General features: G+C 41.5%; 1 protein-coding gene across 8 annotated transcripts in view; it reads left to right on the top strand.

Annotated features, from left to right (window-relative positions):
* The window catches only part of SNCAIP (synuclein alpha interacting protein), a 261734-nt gene that overhangs the window by 237471 nt on the left and 2021 nt on the right, over window positions 1-22242 (top strand). For 7 of the 8 annotated variants that reach the window (XM_061422961.1, XM_061422963.1, XM_061422958.1 and 4 more), the window contains 4 exons: window positions 2807-2976; window positions 8933-9025; window positions 9596-10664; window positions 11927-11997. In XM_061422961.1, coding sequence (XP_061278945.1) covers window positions 2807-2976; window positions 8933-9025; window positions 9596-10664; window positions 11927-11997 — 1403 coding nt within the window. The remainder of the gene's footprint in view (window positions 1-2806; window positions 2977-8932; window positions 9026-9595; window positions 10665-11926; window positions 11998-22242) is intronic. The other variant, XM_061422964.1, reaches the window with a different exon arrangement.

The raw sequence follows: 22242 nt of genomic DNA, 5'->3' as shown, positions 1-22242 counted from the left end.
ACAGTCTCCTCACATGCAACTGCTCTGTGGAAAGCCACATTAACAGGAAATATTCCAAGTGTCTGAGAAGTTTCCCCACTATTGTTGGCAAAGCATGCATCTTCTAATTTAAGACACCCAGTCGTGAAAGGAGTGATGAGAAATCAAAATGTATAGAAAAGAGAGAAATTTTAATTACTACCAGGGTCTGCAGAAAGATGAAAGGAGTAGCATTGCTTTTTGTGGAAGAAAAATAATTGAACGAAGACTGAAAACTTCATTTTTCTGTTTAACAAAACACTATCATATTTAATAGTCTCAAAGTAAAAAAGAGTAAACTTTTATCAGCTAATAAATGACTGCAAGCCAAATAAAACTGGCTGATATCACTAATTCTGTTTGAGATTTCAATTTTTTTTTTTTTTTAATATGTGAGGAGAGGCAGTCTGTCCTTTCAGCGTGTTCATCTCCACTTAACACAAATGATATTTTTGGCACTAGGCACCATGGATGTGGAAACTTGGATACTCTTGGAAGTAAGTCTCTCCACTGGGTGTGAGAAAAAGTAGGTACAGAGAGATTGGAAGTGGAAAAGGGAGTGAGCAAGTGTCGTTATGATGTGAGGAGGGAGCTGAGTATGGGAAACACTGGAAAGAAAACTGCAGAGGCCGGAGCCAAGGGGAGCGCTAAGAGTGTGTGTTTAAGCTGTGTCTCTGGGAGCTCAGTGTGGGGTGGGGACGCTTTGTGAGCTGAGTGGCAGTAACTGTAGGGCACAGTGACTTTTCATGGCGAGTAATCCTAAATTGAGTGGAAAATGAAGCTCCTTCATGACCTCTGAGTCTGAGTAGTCTAGGAATTTTAAAATAACAATTATTTCTTGTGGAGAAAACATTATCTATTACTAAAATAAATTCGGAGGTCTACAAACTCATCTTGATAGTGTCAAAAAAATATATCAGACTATGCCAGTTGATTAATATTGATGTGACAGCTTTTTGTGGAGTCTATTGTCACCACAGCATAAAAACTAAAGTTTTAATTTTTAAAAATTAACGATGTCAGGGAATTCCCTGGTATACCGGTGGTTAGGACTCTTTGCTTTCATTGGTGAGGGCAGAGGTTCAATCCCTGATCAGAGATCTAAGATCACACAAGCCAAAGTACAGTAAAAAGAAAAAAAAATTAACAGTCTCAACCATGCTCCTTCAAATCTTTCTCCCCTATATTAATGATACCTTGACAAGATTCCTTAACTTTTTGCCTTTGTTTGACTATTAACATATACTTCAAACCAATTGAACAATCTCAGTCTTATTTCTAATTCAAAGTATTCTCCTCCCCAAGCCAGATCAGCTCAGGGTAGAAGGAACAAGGTTGGGACAGAAGCTTGACTGGCTTGTTACACACCACCTTAGCTCCTATTCACCTCTCTCTCCTGGGATCCACTGTTGAGGACAAATAGGGAGTATGGAGAGAGAAAGTCAGCTGTCTCTTTGCTTAACTGGCAGGGGCCATGGCATCTCCCTGAAAGTTGTCTTGCTTCTTTAGCTCACTAAGGTTTGCCACTGATATCCTCGGGAGCAGCCTTCAGGGGCTGTGTCTCTGGTGGATGTGGTGGGTGGGGTCTTTGGAGGGTCCTTTAGAGCCTCCCCACTGCTACCTGACAGGGAGATGCGGCCCAGACCTTGCACTCTCCCCCCCATACAAGACCCTCCACGGTGTTGCTTCCCACTGCCTCCTGCTGCTAAAGAACCTTCTCCATTTTCATCGGGTGATAATAAGCTCACAGCATGCTCCCTTCTGCAACATCTGCTCAATCTATGGAGACACATCCTCGCCAAGGCACATGGTGAGAATATGGGCCCCTGCCATGACAGTTCTCTCCTGTTCTTTTTATCTCTGGGTAGGTTCAGCATCAGATCAAGTGTGCTGCCCAAAAAGGAACAGGTAAAAAAAGTTCCTTCTTTTTCTTAGGGGCATCCCTAAATTCATGAGCCCACCCACTGAAAGGGACAGAGCCTCTCACTGCAGACACAGCCCTGCTCATCTCATGAAGGAAAGGACTCCTAAGGACAACACATCCTCCTCTCCTTCCCAGTGTCCTTCTGAGGCTGGGTGGGGTTGATAGTAGGAGGTTGGTCGGTTGCGTGGTTGTAGGTTCTGAAGGGAGGCATCTGATTCTGACTGCTAAAGTCTCACTAGAAGTCGTCTTTGTATAGGAGGCTCCTTGCCCCCACCCTGTCCTGCTGTGGACTCTGGTGACTGGTTTTGGAACAACAGGAGAAGTTCCATTCAACCTTCTGTTACAGTCATTAAAAAGTAATGTTTATGAACACACCTAAAGAATATCATACTAAGTAAGTCAGAGAAAAGCAGTTATATGATATCAGTTATGTGTGAAATCTAAAAAATAATACAAATTATTCTGTATACAGAAAGGAAACAGACTCACAAACATAGGAAACAAATTTATGGTTACCAAAGGGAAGAAGGAGGTGGGGGATGGATACATTTGGGAGTATGAAAGTAACAGATGCTAACTACTGTACATAAAATAATAAGCAACAAGAGTTCACTGTGTAGCATGGGGAACTATATTCTATATTCAATATCTTGTAACAACCCATAATGGAAAGCAACATGGAAAAAAGAAATATAAATATATATATATATATATATATATATATATATATATATATAATTGAATCACTTTGCTGCATACCTGAAACTAACAAAATTGTAAATCAACTATACTCCAAAAATTTTTTTTAAAATAACATTTAGAGGGAAGTCCTAACGGATCACATGTCTCTGCCTCCTCTAACAGACCCTGGTTGAGTACGGAGCCAATGTCACTATGCAGAACCACGCCGGGGAGAAGCCCTCCCAGAGCGCCGAGCGCCACGGACACAGCCTGTGCTCCCGGTACCTGGTGGTGGTGGAGACCTGCATGTCGCTAGCCTCCCAGGTGGTGAAGCTCACCAAGCAGCTGAAGGAGTGAGTGACCTGCTTGTTCCATGAGAACCCAGTCTGGCTGGTCAGGTCGTGCTTAGGTGTCAGCCCAGTCCTCAGAAGGCTCCCTCGCGTGGGTGGTACCGGGAATGCCTAGTGTCTTCCTCATCTTCTTTTCTTCCCTCGTTCCCAGTCCTCACAGCCGGTGTTCATGCTGAAGATGCCATCTCTGTGGAGGCAAAATGATATTTAAGCAAAAAAAGAAAGCAGAGCAAGCTTCCTCAGCAGGAAACTTAAGCCACAGTGGACTAGGGGAGAGAGCCTCTCTCTGTCTTCACATCTTAGGGCCCCAGATGATGTAGCGGGCGCAGAAAGCACATGTGGGCATCATTCCAAACTTCTGTCCTTAATAGTTCAACAAATTATAAAGAATGTGAGAGAGAGAAAGGTTCAAGATGAGCCAGTTTCTCAGTTTTCTCAAAAAAGAAAAATGTATATTTGGGAAAGTATAGGTACCCTGGTAACCATTGCCGCAAATTTATTGTAAAAATTAAGCAGACAATTCACAAATCCTCAGAATGAAAAATCCTCAGAATGTGAACTCAGTATGATGTTACTTAAAACACTCTTTGTCTAGTTAAGCCCAGTTCTTTTTTTGATGAAATAATAAAGCTGGTACACATTGCATAACTAGATGTCAGGGGAGCATGGCTGGGAAGTTGCTATGATGTGTTTGAAAAAAGGAGGCCCCAAGGAGAGGTTATCTGGGAGGGGTGGGGGTCAAGCAGGTTGAAGGACTAAGAGCTGAGGCCCCTCTAAGGGGACAGAGGTCAGCCCTTGGAAAATACATTGGCCAAATGACCGTTGCCATACTGATAAGGGACTCATCGAAAATCAAGAATAGCACTCAAAGTAATGGTAATAGATTAGGAGAATAGACCTTAAAAATTAAGTTTTAGGGGAGAAAAGTGAAGTTATAAAAAATATTTTTTTCTTCTTTCCTTGTGAAAAAAGATCTGTAGTTGGTGGGAGGCCTTAACTGGTTAGAATTTAATTCATGCAACAGTGACAAGTCCTTAGATCCTCTGGCTCATCACTAGACTTGGGAAACATTTCTCTCTCTGCTTCTGCTCTCGTGCCTTAGAGGTTAAGAGTTTCTGCACTCCTCCACCCTTCCCCTGTCAGTACCTAGAATACTGTCTCTAATGAGTTTAGGCTTTCACTAGAAAAAAATTTAAACTTAAAAATTAGAGAGGTTCTTTTCTCTCCAACAATCCTTTGCCCAGTTACACAAGACTCCACTTGGGGCAGGTGAGCTAAGCAAGCTTTGAAGGTCTGGATGTAACTGAAGGGGAAATGCACCCAAATTCCTAATTCCCTTCAGGAAGTTATCTTGTCAAGGCAAACGTACTTGTACACATGCCTTTATGTACATGTATAGGTATTTCTGAAAAGAAGTTCCTAGAAAAGGAATTACCAGAACAAAGGTACATACATGTGGATTTTTGTTGTTGTTCAACCACTAAGTCACGTCTGACTCTGTGACCCCATGGACTGCAGCACACCAAGCGTCTCTGTCCCCTCACTGTCTCCCAGAGTTTGCCCGAGTCATGTGTGTAGAATCGGTGATGCTATCCAACCATCTCATCCTCTACCACCTTCTTCTTCTTTGCCTTCAGTCTTTCCCAGCATCAGGGTCTTTTCCAGTGAGTCAGTTCTTCATATCAGGTGGCCAAAATACTGGAGCTTCAGCTTCAGCATCAGGCCTTCCAATGAGTATTCAGGGTTGATTTCCATTAGGATTGACTGGTTTGATCTCCTTGCTGTCATGATACTTGTATACAGATGCTGCCTAATATCCTTCCAGAAATGTTGTACCAGTGGATACTCCCCCCAGTAGTGTATGCACATATCCATCGAGAGGAACCTTAAAATAGTCCAATGGAATGTTTTTTTCTAAAGGTTTGTACTCAGAGAAAAGACTGAAAAACCTTCCCCTCAGGCTCTCAGCACAGAGTTGGAGAGGCTTTCCTGAGCTGTAGTAGTTGCTTTATTGGTAGAACTCTTCAAGGTCAGGGTCTTGGCTGCTCTCTGTGCTGATGATCCTAGGATAAAACACACATGTACGCTAATAGGCAGCAGTTATTCCACTGTCTCCAAGCTGAAGGCTGTAGACAGTTGTAGTCAAGCCAATGAGAATATGAAATAAGAGAGGTTATGCTGGAGACCCTAGTTTTGTACTTACTATGTGTCTCAGTGAGACTGGCAAAACTAAAACAGAAATTCACTTACTCTATTTAGTCCACTCTGCCCTTCAGACTCTAGGGCACCAATAACATCAAAAGGTGCACGAGGAAGGATGGGAAACATTAGTTTTTCAGTCCAAAATTGTGAGTGGGAGACAGTCTTGAGCGCCTTTTCCTCCTAGGATATTTTTACCAGTCCTTCATCAACATAGGTATTATTTAGAAATGGTACCCTTCAGCTCTCTCAGACATCCTGATCTATAAGTGTAGGTGTCAATGGGTTGAATTGTGGCCTCATAAAATGATGTGTTGGAGTCCTAACCCCTAGGACTTTGGAATGTGAACTTATTTGGAGATGGGTCTTTACAAAAGTAATCAAGTGAAAATTAAGTCATAGGATTGGGCCCAATCCAAGATGATTGGTGTCCTTGCAAAAGGGGAAAATCTGGACACAGAGACAGACACACACAGGGAGAAGATAATGTGCACAGGAAGGCAAAGATCAGGGTGATTGATTCAGAAGTCAGAGAATGCCAGAGATTGCTAGTGAACCACCAAACACTAGGAGAGAGGCAGAGGGCCAATTCTCCCTCACAGCCCTCCAAGGAACCAGCCTTGTCAACACCTCAGTTACAGACTGCTAGCCTCCAGAACTATGAGAAAATAAACTTCTGTTGTTTAAGGAAGGCAACTTGTGGTATTTGTTAGAGCAGCCTAGCAGACATACTGGACAAATGCTCACATATTTTCACATATTCATATTTCACATGCTCATATATTATAAAGTTGTTAGTCCTTTCTGAGGGCTTTTTTAGAATCTAGATAATAGAGTCCTTTTTTTCTCCATCCATACCTGGGATTCCTCTCATCAGTCAACCTAATTGCCTCCAAATAGTTTTCTTGACTGTGTCATAATTCACATTGACACCTAAAAACCCTTTAAAAGGAGACTGTAATCTTGCTTCATCTATTTTAATCCCTCACCTAATGTTTTTCTAAAATACTTGACAGGCAATACCAAATTTCAAAGTAGGAAAAGTAGAAAGCTCCTGTATATTTTTTGTTTATTCTTTAGATTAGGGTCAGCAAACTATAGACTATACACTGAGTCCCAATTTACCCCACCACCTGTTGCTTTTTTTTTTCCACCACCTGTTTTTGTAAATAAAGTTTTATTGAAACAGAGCCATACACATTTTCTTACATATTACTGAGTGTTGATTTCATAACTACATAAGCTGAGTTGAGTAATTATGACACAGAATTTGTGGTGTACAAGCCTAAAATATTTAATATTTGACTATTTAGGAAAAAGTTTGCTGGCTTCTGCTTTATTTCAGTGTGTGAGTCACAGAATGAGCAAGATAAAATAAGATCACAGACTTCTAGGGATGGAATGGAATAGGAGGGATGGAATAGGAGAAGACAATGGCACCCCACTCGAGTACTCTTGCCTAGAAAATCCCATGGACAGAGGAGCCTGGTAGGCTGCAGTCCATGGGGTTGCTAAGAGTCGGACACGACTGAGTGACTTCACTTTCACTTTTCACTTTCATGCATTGGAGAAGGAAATGGCAACCCACTCCAGTATTCTTGCTTGGAGAATCCCAGGGACGGGGGAGCCTGGTGGGCTGCCGTCTATGGGGTCGCACAGAGTCAGACACGACTGAAGCGACTTAGCAGCAGCAGCAGCAGGGATGGAATGTTAGTACTAAGACTGACCACTTCTGAGAAAAGGAGAATATCTGGGGCTGGTGGAAGAGTATTATGCAAATCTGATCTCTCAGAATTAAATTTAGGTAGCCGACAGCTGTTGAGGATGTGCAGTGACATTTGGCAAGGAGAAGACTGAACTTCCTCAAGCCAGCATCGAAGATTCAGCAGCTCTTTTAAGAACACTTACAACTCATTGGTTTAGTTCTTCCTTCTGACTCATGGGAGTTGCTACCAGTTTTGATGCTTAGATTTCTACTCCTGTAACAAATTACCACATACTTAGTGGTTTAAAACAATGGACATTTATCTTACAGTTCTGTAGGTCAGGATACCAGAATGAATTTCTCTAGATTAAAATCAGTGTGTTCACAGTCTGCTTTCCTTTCTGGAGACTCTCAGATGAAAGTCTGTTTCCTGCTCATTCAGGTCATGTAGCAGAATCAGTTTCTTGCTGAAGTCTCTGTTTTCTTGCTGTCAGCTGAGAGTCATTGCCAGCTCCTCGAGGCTACTGCATTGCTTGGCTCACAGCCGCTTCCTTCATCATCAAAGTCCCCAACCGCAGGTAGAGTCCTTACCACACTTTAAGTCCCTCTGATCTCCTTTTCTGCCTTCTCTTCACTGTTACTCATGTGGTGAGATTGGACCTACCCCATAATCCAACCTTAATTCCCTTTTTATCACATAAGGTAACACAATCACATCTTTCAGGGATTAGGATGTGATAGACATCTTTGGGGGGCAATGGGGAGTACCACAGGAATACTACAGAGATCAGTAAATACTGCTTACTTCTCTAAAATCAGAATAAGTGTAATTTACTTTTTCAAGTTCTATAATAATATGTGTTTTCTAAACAGATTTTACCTTCTTGAACCTATGGCTTTCAACCTATTTTCTTAACTTTAAATAAAGCACATTCTGATGCATATGCTTCTCTGTCCGGAGTAAATCAGCTGTTGCCATACACAGTTTTCTCTTTATACAAAAAATACCAAGTTATTTACCTGGTAGCTCAGCTGGTAAAGAATCTGCCTGCAATGTAGGAAACCCTGGTTCGATTCCTGGGTCAGGAAGTTCCCCTGGAGAAGGGAAAGGCTATGCATTCCAAAATTCTGGGGCTTCCCTGGTGGCCTAGGTGGTAAAGAATTCTCGCAGTTCGGGTGACCTGAGTTCAATTCCTTGTTGGGACGATACCCTGGAGGACAGCATGGCAACCCACTCAAGTATTTTTACCTGGAGAATCCCCCTGGACAGAGGAAACTGGTGGACTACAGTCCATGGGGTTGCGAAGAGTTGGACACGACTGAGTGACTAAGCACAGCACAGCATACCCAACTTGGAAGCAGTTTGCTTGCTTTGTTTTATTTAGCTTTTTTCTGATGGCTAAATTAACTCAACTACTTTATAAATTCAGACAATTTAGGGAGAGTGAGTAACATTTTGGAGTATATCCTTCTAGCTTGGGGTGTGTCTGGGGTTTGGGGAGAAAGAGAGATTTCTTAAAAATGAGATAATGAGATTATATTACACATAGCATTTTGTAACTTTTTTTTTCAACTTAAGGAAAGTAAATTACACTCTGTGTGTGTGTGTCTGTGTCTGTTTATATAAATACACTTCATACTGTATACTTTATATATATATACACACACGCATATATTAGGGAAGCTTTTTCTATGTTACAAAAATTCAGATATATTATCATTCTTAATAGCTGCCTTCCTAGAAATAATTATAAATTGATTTACTCAGTCTTAGTGATGAGCATTTATGTTACAGTTTTTTTACTAATGGGCTTCCCAGGTGGTGCTAGTGGTAAAGAACCTGCCTGCCATGTGAATAATAAATATCTTGTTGAATACTTTTGATTGTATCCTTAGGAAAATTTCTGAATTATAAGGGTGAAGATTATGCACATTTGCAAGGCTTTTAGATTTATTGCAACTTATTGCAAATTATCATGAGAAAATGTATATCTATTAATTTATGGTAGTAGCCATGTGTCAGAGAACTTATTTGTTTTGATTTGTTTTTCCCAGACAGACAACGCAACGTGTCACACTGCAGAACCAGCTCCAACAACTTCTAGAAGCCCAGAAATCAGAGGGCAAGTCACTCCTTTCTTCACCCAGGTAATACCAGAAGTGGTGGTGGTTAGGATTGTTAAGTATTTTTAATCTCTGAGCCATTTTCTTGGACTTTCTTTTATTATCTTTTTAGAATATAACAACAGAAGACATTTTATTTTTATAAAGAGGAATAAAAATGAGCTATCATAGGGAAGAAGGCACTGGATCTAGGGTCAGAAGACGTGAGTTTATCTCTGGCTCTGCCATTTCTTCTTTCCATGACTATAAACAAGTCACTTACTCTTTTAGAGTCTTTTTTCCTTCATCTATGAAATGGAAATAAGGATACGTAGGCTCATAAGGTTATTGACAATGGGATTGGGAAAATTTGTGCAAAATTGATGTGTAAAAAAACAAAACAGTAGATACATTTGGTAGTCACAGCATAAGGTTTGAGGCATCCCATTCTGGTTATGGTTGCCACCATGGAATGTTTATAGTTTGATTGAAACAGACATTATTCTTATTTCAGTCTTAGTGATGTGGAAGTTATTCACAGCAGTAAAGCCACGCAGTGGTTCATTATTTTAACCCGATAGGAGATCATCTCATATATTTTCCATCCTCTTTCAGTTCACCGTCCTCTCCAGCTTGCAGAAAGTCCCAGTGGAAGTCCCCAGATGCAGAGGATGAGTCTGTAGCCAAAAGCAAATCAGGAGTCCAGGAAGGGATTCAGGTTCTTGGAAGCCTGTCAGCATCCAGCCGGGCTAGGGCCAAAGTAAAAGATGAAGATTCTGATAAAATCCTACGTCAGTTATTAGGAAAAGATATTTCAGAGAATGTCTGCACCCAGGAAAAGCTGTCGTTGGAATTCCAGGATGCTCAGACTTCCTCGAGACATTCCAAAAAGATCCCCCTGGAGAAGAGGGAACTGAAGTTAGCGCGGCTGAAGCAGCTGATGCAGCGGCCACTGAGCGAGGCTGACACGGACTCCAACAACTCTGAGGACCCCAAGGGCACCCCTGTGAGGAAGGTTGACAGGCCCAGACCGCAGCCCATTGTGGAGAGTGTGGAGGGCGTGGACAGCGCAGAGAGCCTCCACTTGATGATCAAGAAACACACCTTGGCATCAGGACGCAGGTTTCCTTTTAGTATCAAGGCCTCCAAATCCCTGGAGGGCCACAGCCCATCCCCCACCTCAGAAAGCAGCGAGCCGGACTTGGAATCCCAGTGCCCAGGCTCAGGAAACACCCCCTCAAGCCAACCCTCTGGAGAAGCCCCTCAGCCCAGCCCTGACAGCACAGCCGCCCAGAAAGTGGCCACGAGTCCCAAGAGTGCCCTCAAGTCCCCGTCGTCCAAGCGCCGGACATCTCAGAACTCAAAACTTAGAGTGACCTTTGAGGAGCCGGTGGTGCAGATGGAGCAAACTAGCCTTGAACTAAATGGAGAAAAGGAGCGAGAAAAAGGCAGGACCTTCCAGCGGACGTCTGCTGCTAGCGAATCAGGGGATCAGCTCAAAAGGCCTTTTGGAACCTTCCGATCCATTATGGAGACACTCAGTGGCAACCAGAACAATAATAATAACTATCAGACATCCAACCAGTTGAAGACCTCCACCCTCCCCTTAACCTCCCTTGGGAGGAAGGTGACAGACGGTAAGGGAAACACCGGGAGCTCTGCTAGCAAAGGAAAAAATAAGGCGGTGAGTGCTGTTTGGAGAATGTCCCTTTTATTCCTTTAAATTAATTACACCACAGATTACAGCCCTTGGCCACCTTGAGGGAATCCCGCAAGAATTCTAAATGATGCATGGAAAATCAGACTCAAGCGTTTCTAATGAGATATGTTGTGTTGAGTACCTTTTACTCTTCCTTTGGAAATTGAGAGAGGATGATTAAAGAGGTCACAGGAGATTATATCCTGGTCCTTCGATTTCCCCAAATAGTTTGATCATTGAGAATTAGGAGTTGTAGACGGGGAGGCATTTCTATAGGATTAGATTACAAAATCGATATGAAATCAGGCCCCTCTTCATCCCTGATTCTGCCTCAGGAAGAGTTAGTTCTCCTCATGTGACTGGACAGTTTATTCTTGAGCCCAATTAAACAGCATACAAATAGAAATTCTATTTCTAAAGACTTAACTACTCAGCTTTAGAAAGACCTTTGAAATGAATATGCCGCAGTGACCTCCACATTGGCATTTTATGACACAAGCCCCTAAGGAAGCCCTAGTGGTCTACAGTGCTTGCCAGCATGCAGGGGATGGCAGAGTATGTGCCATGAACTACACTGTACAATTGCATTTATTGTAAAACCACATGTTATAATCTGGATTTAAATCCTGTGAATAAGAGATACGAACATCTTTTTAAGTAATGTTTCCTGCATGCTTTGTGCCTGCTATGCCCTTAAAAACATGGTATAGCAGCCAAAATGTGAAACCCTCTGTGAAATAGAAGGACCCAGAATATCCTTCATGGTAACTAGAGAGTCAACACCTGCATAATTTATTATTTGTTATAAGGTACAGCCCCATTCCGGTGAGGTCTAAGAACTTTCCAGACTCTTTTTGCAGTACCAAAATCAAATTTTACTTAATATCACTCCAATTAACAGCACACAAAGTTTAATTGCACATTGATTTCCACCGAGTTGTCTTTGTTATAAAAGACTAGCTTTGTATTTGCTTCAGCTTAGAAAAGCCATGCTTGTGCTCCTGAACACCAGGCTCTATGGATTAAATATGTCCAAACTTACATTGCTGGAATAAAACTCTTCCAGGTAACTTAATGGGTCCTCTCACTGAGGAGTCAAAGATCTCAGCAATTCCGCATGCACCGTAAAGTGTGTCCGAAGCTTCTATCCTTTAACCTGTCTCCTGCATGCCTCCTGTTTATTGAGACATGTGCATGTGCTGAGCTTGTTGCATGTGTTCAGATGATTTTTAATTGCACCTCTCTAGGAGATGTACGGCAGCTGCATCAATCTTTCCTCTAACACGCTGATTGAAGAGCATCTGCATAACTATGCACGGTACGTGGTGCTAGGGGTGTATCCACAGCAGTACCAGGCCTTCGCTTTAAATTGCATGACCTTTTAAATGGTGGTCCTAGGGCACCTTTTGCAGGCGCTGACACCTAGGAAGTAGAAAATTCTGACTCCTCCCCCAAATAGAAGCTGGCAGATTTGTAACTGGTCCTTAGAAAGGGAGCAGGTACCCACCCTAATGGAGAGGCTTCATTCCAGTAGCAGAGGGCAGAGGAATCTGCTCAGATCACAAACAATCTGTGCTTCCCAGCTGACCTTGACTTTCAGTCTTTGTTTTAATGGTGGGCTTCCCCAGTAGCTCAGATGGTAAAGAACCCGCCTGCCAATGCAGAAGAGCCAGGTTTGATCCCTGGATTGGGAAGATCATCTGGAGAAGGGAATGGCAACCCACTCCAGTATTCTTGCCTGGAGAATTCCATGGACAGAGGCACCTGGTGGGCTGCAGTCCATCGGGTTGCAAAGAGTCAGAGAAGACTGAGCAACTAACACTTTCACTTTCTTTCACATGAGTAAGTATAGAAATGACACTTCCTGCCATGGGTGGAGTGAGTCAGCCTCCTATCATAATCAGAACTTTGAAACTGAGCTGAGGTTCTTCATTGCTGGTTGTAGACTGAAAGCTCCCTTAGTCAGCAATCTGCTGCCCTCAGGAGACCTGAGGTCCTGCCATGCTGCAGTTAGTTCAGCGTTCAGGACTGCAATGCTGGTCTATAAGCCAGGCTGTGAGAACCCACCACCATCAACAACCAAAAAAGGCCTTTCTTCAACACAATATTTGTGATTCAAAAGGCATGGACTGTGTATAGAAGGATCATCTCCAAGGTCCCCAGTGACTCAGGCTGCTCCTTGAGCAAAGTCCTTCTTCGGCATAGCTTTCCTTCATCCCCGGGATACACACAACTCCCTAACAGAGCAGGAGACAGGAGGGTGCTTAGAAGAGAGCAACTGACAGGGAGGTACTACAGTCAAGTGCCTCTTGACAGGTTATTCCAGGAGAGATAAACCCCTAACCCCCTTTCAAAAGGACTAATCATCTAAATTAAGACTATGGCATGCCTTTTAGCACCCTTCCAAAATCCTCCAAAATGTTTGTGTGGAGATGTGTTTATATATAATAATTACAGATACACAAATACAAGCGAATGTGTTGTGGATATAAATGTTAGTTCAGAATTATAAGGTGTAAGAAATGTCACTCTGTTTTTCTTTCCCTCTAAATCAAATTTAATCCACTTCACGTCTCTGTTCAGGCTAGAGAAAAAGTAAATCTGTCATTTTACAGGGTCCCCCTAGGGATCTCATTAATTCCATACATAAGTTGAAGGAAGCCCCTTGAAGCTCTGGTATTTACGGGTCACCCTCATTCTGCTCAGGTCAGGCTCGCATGTTGCCTAAGTCTGGGCTGCTTCCCACCACATTGGGGCAGGGCGTCTTGGCCAGTGCTAACAGCCCAGTGCCTAAGTTGGGAAGGAAATAGAAAAAAAATACCCATCCCCTTCCCAGATGTTGGTATCAGCCCACTTCTGTTTCTCCCAGCCTATCTTGACCCTCCTTGTACCCTTCTGTGTCCACATCTTAGGTTCTGTCTTCTAGTATCTGAAAAATTCTGACTTTGTCCTTAAAGGGAAATCACCAATAATACTCTAAGGCAAGGAAGCACACAGGCTTGGGGAACTCCTTTGAAGCAGGAGGGAAAATACCTCCCATTTCTTCCAGGCTCCCACAGCACCTGAAAACAAGATAATTAGTATCACAGTAGATTCTCCTGCTAGATATATTTCATCCTGTCTTCTTACAAGCAGGGAAACAAAGCTAACAATCTACTATAATAGGATTACAGAAATCAGAGCACAAAAGGAGGTTATGAGGCTACTCAGATATCTGACAACTGGGTTAACACTTTCCTTCTCAGTTAAAGGAACAGTCCTTCTGAAGACTCAGTTTTGAACCTATCAGATTCACTGGCTTTATGTATTAAGAGAGTTTTCTTTCAGTAATAAAGAGAAACCCCAAAATTATAATTCAGTGTATTTAGATAAACATCCAGACCCCCTCCCCCTTTCTATCATATAAAATCAATGTGTATTTTATCATGGTTTTAGTTTGACATGTGTTCCATGAAAAGTGAAAATGCACTAGTTTGTCCACTGTAGAGTGAAAAGTTTTCTCCTATTCACTCACCACACACACAGGCAGGGAGGACCAGCCCAGTTCACTCCTTAGATAAAGTAAGGATGGCTATATCTAGTTGAAATAAAGATCCCTCAAATTAGCATGGAAATGTGAACATGCAAAATACCTATTTATTCTTGTCTTGCCTTTGGGATCCATAGCACGGGCATCCTACAGAAAGGGGGAAAAAAGGAAAAAGCTCAAGTGCCTATCTACCAGTGATGCCTTCAAATCTTGACCCAAGAATTTTCTTGAAGGCCACATGGTTCCTCTGGGGAGCAGGGACTGCCTAGGATCATGTAACTTTGGAAAGCAGTGGCAGTCATTGGGTTGAAGTTGGCTCTCAGCATTATGCCACTGGTGACCCTATCAGAATGTCCCTGGGAGAAAGAGAGGGGCAATGGACCCTCCTTCCAGCCCTATCCTTGGTCACGTTTTACTTCCTAAGATTTTTTTTTCAGTAAAGGAAAAATAGAGAATGAATACAGCATTCTAATGTCAGCTCTGTGAGGGGGTTTCTGTTTGCTATTTATTTTTCCAAAGTGGTTACAGTTTGATAGCAAAGAATCTAAATGTCTTTTCAATGCCCTTTAAAATTAGATTCAACTCTGTTACTTGGAATAGTTTTCCCAGTGTGTTTCAACTGCAGAGAATGACTTTGTTTATAACAAGCAGATTTATCTTTACTTTTTTTTTTATAAAGGACAAGTTGGTTTTAAATTATTACAACTCCAAGGGAATGTTGGCAGTTACTTATCTTAAAATGCCAATAAGACATTCATTTCCCAGAGTTTAAGTCTATGTGAGATCTGTAACACATAAAATGAGCATCGATTCCAGTCCCTGATAGGCAGATGGCATTAACCCCTGGCCACCACTAGTCATATCCTCTCTGACCACAGTGGCACCATGGCCTGAGGGGTTAGCATCAGGAAGCCCCTAATCCTATCACCAACATGAGAGCAGACTCCTTAAAAAGACATTAAGCAATAAACACCATTAGTGTGGGTTTTACTGCCAAGGAATTAGCCACGCTGGGACTTATACATCCGGAGCCAAGAGCTAGTAGCACATATTTCATATAGATGTCAAGACTGTTCAACAGCCACTTCAGAAAGAGTGGTAAATTTGAACTGAAATGATGTGAAATGATGTAAGGATATGACAGTGGTCATCTGCTGTGCCCAGTTTGAGGTTAGAGTTCAGGGTACCCCTGCTATGCATGTGCATACACACACACACACACACACACACACACACACACACCCATCTGTCCTTATTGCCAGGAAATATTACTAAACAGAAAAGTGAGCCAAAGACAGGGAAGACATTGGGAAGGTAGAGGTGAGGCCCTGGCTGAAACCTGTCCCAGGCAGTGTATACCCTCGGCCCCACTGAACAGCATTCCAGAATCATGATAGAAGATGCAGGGAGAACAAAAAGGAATCTCTGATCCTGGTACTAAAGCATTTTGCCATCATTTCTCTGGGTATAAATCAAATAACCACACCTTAATCTTAAAACTTCTGACCTGAAAGTATTTTCAACTTTTAGAGATTCTTGAAGGGATAATTACCTAGTCATAGGGGTATGACCAAACTAGCTGAGATTATGTTGATTGCATAGTTCTAGACTGAATCCCTGAGAGCAGACTGAATCTTACCAATTTAACAGTTCAGAAAAGCTTGTTAGAGTGCCAGTACTAAAAGGGGGTTTGGTAACCCTGTAGACAGAGTTTCTGCCCCCATACAATTTTATGTTCTAATCTCTGATATGAAGTATATTTCTCTGTGTTTTTGCATCTGATACAGTAGTTCTGGGGTCCAGAGCCAGGAGAAGTTGGTGTACCTGTGGTAACCACCTCTGCCTCAGAAATCCCTAAAACTCCTCTGTCTCCTTTCCCTATAGCCTTCCCCACATTTGCCCAGTTTTCTCCTGCTCAGCTCTTGTCCCGCCCACCCCCACCTCTGCCTCCCTAGGATTCACATTCATTTCAGAGAGAAAATTTCATACAGGTCCCTATGATGTGTCCCAATCTGAAACCATTTCTCCAGATTACATCCATTAAGTGACAGCCTCTCCTTTGAAATGGGTCACAGTTTTGCATTGTTCTTGGCTGTTGCCTAGTAGAATCCTGTGTGTGGAGAAAAATGCCCATGTGATGGGGAATTGTTCACATGATCAGCTCTTTCCAGTGTCTGGGCACAACTTAGCAAACCCTTTATAAAATCTGCCAGAGTTTGCAAGATTCATGAGAGTGTGATTCACACATGGAGTTTTTATTCATAAGTTCCTTATACCCTCTGGGAAAAGGAGAAAGCATATTCTATCATAGGAAGACAGTAGAACAAGGTTTAGTATCAAAATGTAATGAGTTGAGATATAGAAGAAGCTATTGCAAATAAGAATCCATGTTCTATCTCAAAGCACTGCACTTGGAAGGCAAGAAACCAACATGTGGAACACCTATGAGCTGCAGGTAGGAGGGGACAGAGGGGAGATCTACCTTGGAAACCAAAATCCTCCCATCAGAAATACACTCTTTGAGCATACTCATCTGGTTTAAGTGTACTCCCAACAGTTATGAACAAACAGTTCCCTTCTCCCTCCTCCACCCTCCTTTCCTCTCCCTTTCCCTCCCCCACGGTCCGGTTTGGAATCGTATAACCTCCAAAGGGGACGAATGTAGAACCAGTGTCATATTTGCACCACACATCTGCCACTGCTATACTGTCTTTGCACATTAAACGGTCTATAAACTCTCCTAAGCCTCGAGTTTTAAAGAAGCCGTAAGTCACTTGAGTTTTTAAAGTATCAGGTAGAGACTTCACCCAAACATCTTCTGGTATCTTCACTGAGAATCCCTGCTCCAACCACAGCCATCCGAGCTATCCCTTCCCACCTGGAGGACAGTGCAGCTGTACGACTCTCCTGCATGTCAGATCCCTGGATTGCCAGTGTCCTTTGTTTCAATACTGTCGTTAGCAATTTTGCTGTGCCAGAATAAGGAATGTTCCTTCATTTAGCAAGAGAATAATCAAGAGAAAATTGAGAGGATGTAGTTAAAACATGGTCAACTCCATGAAAGGTGTAAGAACTTCCTGGGAGTGGTAACCCTAAGTAGCACCATCATACCCCAGTCTGTACCCCAGTGTCTAGTTTGGTGCCTGGCACAGGGTAGGGACTTTAGAATATATGAAGGAGAGGAAGCTAGAGAGAGGGACAGGAGGAAGGATAGGGAAAAGAAAAGACCAAGCAAGCCTGTCATCCTGAAGAAAGAATGGTATGCTCTGTAGAAGCCTGCTGCTGCTAAGTCGCTTCAGTCATGTCCGACTCTGTGCGACCCCATAGACAGCAGCCCACCAGGCTCCCCCGTCCCTGGGATTCTCCAGGCAAGAATACTGGAGTGGGTTTGCCATGTCCTTCTCCAATGCATGAAAGTGAAGAGTGAAAGTGAAGTTGCTCAGTCATATCCGACTCTTAGCGACCCTATGGACGGCAGCCCACCAGGCTCCTCCGCCCCTGGGATCTTCCAGGCAAGAGTACTGGAGTGGGTCGCCCTAGGCCTTTTGATTACAAGTCTGCTCCCCTACAGTAACTTTAATATTGAGTATTTCAAGTATATATTTTTATTCTTTGAGCCAGAATCTCATTTTTTAGAAGATGGGCATTTATAGATATGCTCTCAGTGAAGGTCTGAAGGAGATCACAGAAATAGCTAAGTCAGTCTACCTATTTTGGCCATCAGTAGGAATATGTAGTGCATACTCATGGGCCATTTTAGACAGAGTCTCTAAAATAACTTGCCGTCTAGTCACCCTGGGCTGTAGAAATATGGAATCCAGGCACAGATGAGTCAGCAGGTTAGATTGCTTGAAAAACTGTTACTTAAATTTAAGCCTTCTTTCCAATTTTGGTCACAGAGAATGTGATTTTATATCCAAAAATGAAATCAAGAGCAGCAAATTATCTGAATAATTCATGCCAGAATTACCCAAACACTTTTGCTTTTTTAAAAAAATTTGAATACTGGTTATTCAGGACTAAGTAATTGAAGGGTTCAGGGAGTCTTGAATCATCCTGATATTATTCAGATAAAAGCCTCAAATTAACATTTTACTTGGTATTGACTCAACTCTAATCATGCTGGGTTTTGTTCTGCACAAACTGCTTTTAGTGTCTTTAAACACAACACCCCTTATATTAAAGTAGAAATACTCCCTCAGTGTCTAAATTATGATGATATCCTTAGACTTTTTTTTTAAGTTTTATTGATTTTTATATTTTTTTGTCCAAGTGCTATAGGTACATATGATAGTAACGCCTTATAACAAAAACTGGCTGTCCATGTGTCCAACCTCCCCTGTTCTCATTCCTACTCGCCTGAATCAGACATTTGCTTTGCTTTTAGGTGTTTTAACTAGTATTCTATATTTCTCAATAATGCGCTTATATGGACTTTCAATTTTAGATATTATGCTGTCTATCGGCATCTTACTATAGAAAATAAAAATGATAGCTGCTGCTTATAAAGCACTTACAATGTACCAAAGAATATTCCAGGTACTTCATGCATATTGACTTTTAATCTTCACAATGAATGACACAATATGGTAGATATTATTATTTATCTAGATTTTCCAGATTGGAAACCAAGACACAGAGAAATTATACATCTTGCCCAAGATTACACAGTACCAGTGGTAATAAATTATGTATCCAGGGTTTCAGCTCAGTTTGGTTCCAAAATCCATGTTCTCAACAATGAACCAAATTTGGCCAGCTCTATTTGGACAAATTTGGCAACCAGCACTGCCCCCCATTTCAACACACACACACATATACACACCTGCTTCCTCTTCCCACCGTCAATATAGTTGTATCACTCTTGGGAGTTAAATCAGTATTTGGCATTTATTATTATTCAGTTCAGTTCAGTCACTCAGTCATGTCCGACTCTTTGCGACCCCATGAATCGCAGCACGCCAGGCCTCCCTGTCTATCACCAATTCCTGGAGTTCACTCAGACTCACGTCCATCGAGTCAGTGATGCCATCCAGCCATCTCATCCTCTGTCGTCCCCTTCTCCTCCTGCCCCCAATCCCTCCCAGCATCAGAGTCTTTTCCAATGAGTCAACTCTTCGCATGAGGTGGCCAAAATACTGGAGTTTCAGCTTTAGCATCAGTCCCTCCAATGAACACCCAGGACTGATCTCATTTAGAATGGATTGGTTGGATCTCCTTGCAGTCCAAGGGACTCTCAAGAGTCTTCTCCAACACCACAGTTCAAAAACATCAATTCTTCGGCACTCAGCTTTCTTCACAGTCCAAATCTCACATCCATATATGACCACAGGAAAAACCATAGCCTTGACTAGATGGACCTTTGTTGGCAAAGTAATGTCTCTTCTTTTGAATATGCTATCTAGGTTGGTCAGAACTTTCCTTCCAAGGAGTAAGCGTCTTTTAATTTCATGGCTACAATCACCATCTCCAGTGATTTTAGAGCACAAAAAAATAAAGTCTGACACTGTTTCCACTGTTTCCCCATCTATTTCCCATGAAGTGATGGGACCAGATGTCATGATCTTCATTTTCTGAATGTTGAGTTTTAAGCCCACTTTTTCACTCTCCTCTTTCACTTTCATCAAGAGGCTTTGTAGTTCCTCTTCACTTTCTGCCATAAGGATAGTGTCATCTGCTTATCTGAGGTTATTGATATTTCTCCCAGAAATCTTGATTCCAGCTTGTGCTTCTTCCAGCCCAGCGTTTCTCATGATGTACTCTGCATATAAGTTAAATAAGCAGGGTGACAATATACAGCCTTGACATACTCCTTTTCCTATTTGGAACCAGTCTGTTGTTCCATGTCCAGTTCTAACTTGCTTCCTGACCTGCATATAGGTTTCTCAAGAGGCAGGTCAGGTGGTCTGGTATTCCCATCTCTTGAAGAATTTTCCAGTTTATTGTGATCCACACAGTCAAAGGCTTTGGCATAGTCAATAAAACAGAAATAGATGATTTTCTGGAACTCTCTTGCTTTTTCCATGGTCCAACAGATGTTGGCAATTTGATCTCTGGTTCCTCTGCCTTTTCTGAAACCATCTTGAACATTTGGAAGTTCATGGTTCACATATTGCTGAAGCCTGGCTTGGAGAATTTTGAGCATTACTTTACTAGCGTGTGAGATGAGTGCAATTGTGCGGTAGTTTGAGCATTCTTTGGCATTGCCTTTCTTTGGGATTGGAATGAAAACTGACCTTTTATTATTATTATGGCTGTCTAAATAGTTATCACAGTGGATATGTGCAATGTACTATTGTTACATTTATTTATGTAACTTTGTTTTCCTTGAATATAATAATTTTGATTTTTAAGTATGTAATTTCTGAACACTCTGCTAGAGACAAAAACCCTTCTTTCAGTGCATTCAGACAAATCAGGTACCTCTCTGTTTCAGTCTATTCATGGAGACACCATCTTTCCTTTGCCCCAGTCTAGATTGCTGCTATCTGGCAGTGCTACACAGCTGTAACCCTGCAGTTTGTTATATACATTATCCTGGGAATTGCCTTTGGCTTTTCCCCTGTGATTTCCTGAATCTGTCTTTTCCCTTTTTGTCAGTCTGTATGTTTTCTTTGGTAAAGACAATTTGCATCCTGTGGAGGTGAAGGGATGCTAAAGGTTTTGAGGCCTTGCCTGCCTGAAAATAGCTTCATTTTGCCCTCATATGGATTAGCACTATTTGGCTGGGTATAGAACTCTTGACAGGAAACTATTTTCCCTTAGAATCTTGAATAGATTATTTCATTTTCCTCTTGCTTCTAATGTGTCTGTCAAGAAGCTCAGCTTCTCCCTAATTTCTAATCCGTTGGAAGCTTTTATGATTTTTCTCTTTATCTCCAGTATTTTGATTTCATGGTACTTTGCCATGATTCTATTCTATCTATGTGCTTTGGTACTGGAAGTGTTTTTGTACAATTTCTTTGAAAATTTTATCCCCTACTGCTTTTCTGTTCATTTTTCTGGAAATACTGTTAATCTGATGTTCAACACACTGAACTGATCCTTTTCTAACTATTTTTTCTATTTTTCTAAGTATTGTCTAACTATATTTCTCCTATTTTTATCCATACTTTTGCTTTTTCTAAAAATTATTTCTAGGATATTTACTCAACTTTACTTTTCAATTTCTAACTTTTTATTTCTTTGATTATTGTGTTAATATTCAGTAGCATTTTATTGGTTTTCTCTTTTTTTTTCATAGCACTAAGTATGCAAGACTTATTTAAATTTTATACTCAAATACAAATACAAATGTATATGTTTATCTTTCCTTCCTTTTTACAATAAAGATGGCATCCTTTACACATAGTCTTGCTTCTTGCTTTTTTTATCTATCATTTTAGAGGTCTTTATGTATTCATTAAAGAGAGCTTCTTCATTCTTTTACATAGATATGTATTCTTTATTTGTATAAATGTATTATTTTTAATTCTACATTTTTGTTGAGATTCTGGTTTTTCTTGTTGATTTGTAGCAGCTCTTTATGTATTATAAATTATAAGAAAATAGCAAACATTTTCTTCAGTTTTTCTTGTTACAATTTTTTGAAGCTCTTATCACCCCTTATATTATCTCTATTCACTTTGACTGCTGTTTCTCTATTTATCCTGGTCTCTGTCTGTCATAGTAGCACTCTTCTCAAACATCTGGTGATCCCTAACTCATTCGTATTTAAGAATAAGACACTAAAACTGAACAGAAGCTCTGGCTTGTTGACTGGTAGATATTGCATCACACAGACTGGTTAAGTACTAGGCTCTTGGGCTGGGAAACTCACTGTCAGTATTTGTACGACTTTTCTTTTGGCAGTTGACTTCTCAAGATAAGGAAACTCCAGTCTCCTCCTAGGATCTATTAACCTACCTTCCAGAAATCTTTGGGTTAAAGTAACAGGGGATGGGTTGACAATTGTGTTTTATAACTTTCACCTAATCCTATGATTTTCACCCCTTCAGCTGAATTTAGAGTCTCTCTGGTCCATGCCTTGCAAAT

Source organism: Bos javanicus, chromosome 7 (genome assembly GCF_032452875.1).
Source record: "Bos javanicus breed banteng chromosome 7, ARS-OSU_banteng_1.0, whole genome shotgun sequence".
Taxonomy (NCBI): domain Eukaryota; kingdom Metazoa; phylum Chordata; class Mammalia; order Artiodactyla; family Bovidae; genus Bos; species Bos javanicus.
The sequence above is the reverse complement of the archived record's forward strand: the minus strand, read 5'-3'. Positions and strand labels throughout refer to the sequence as shown.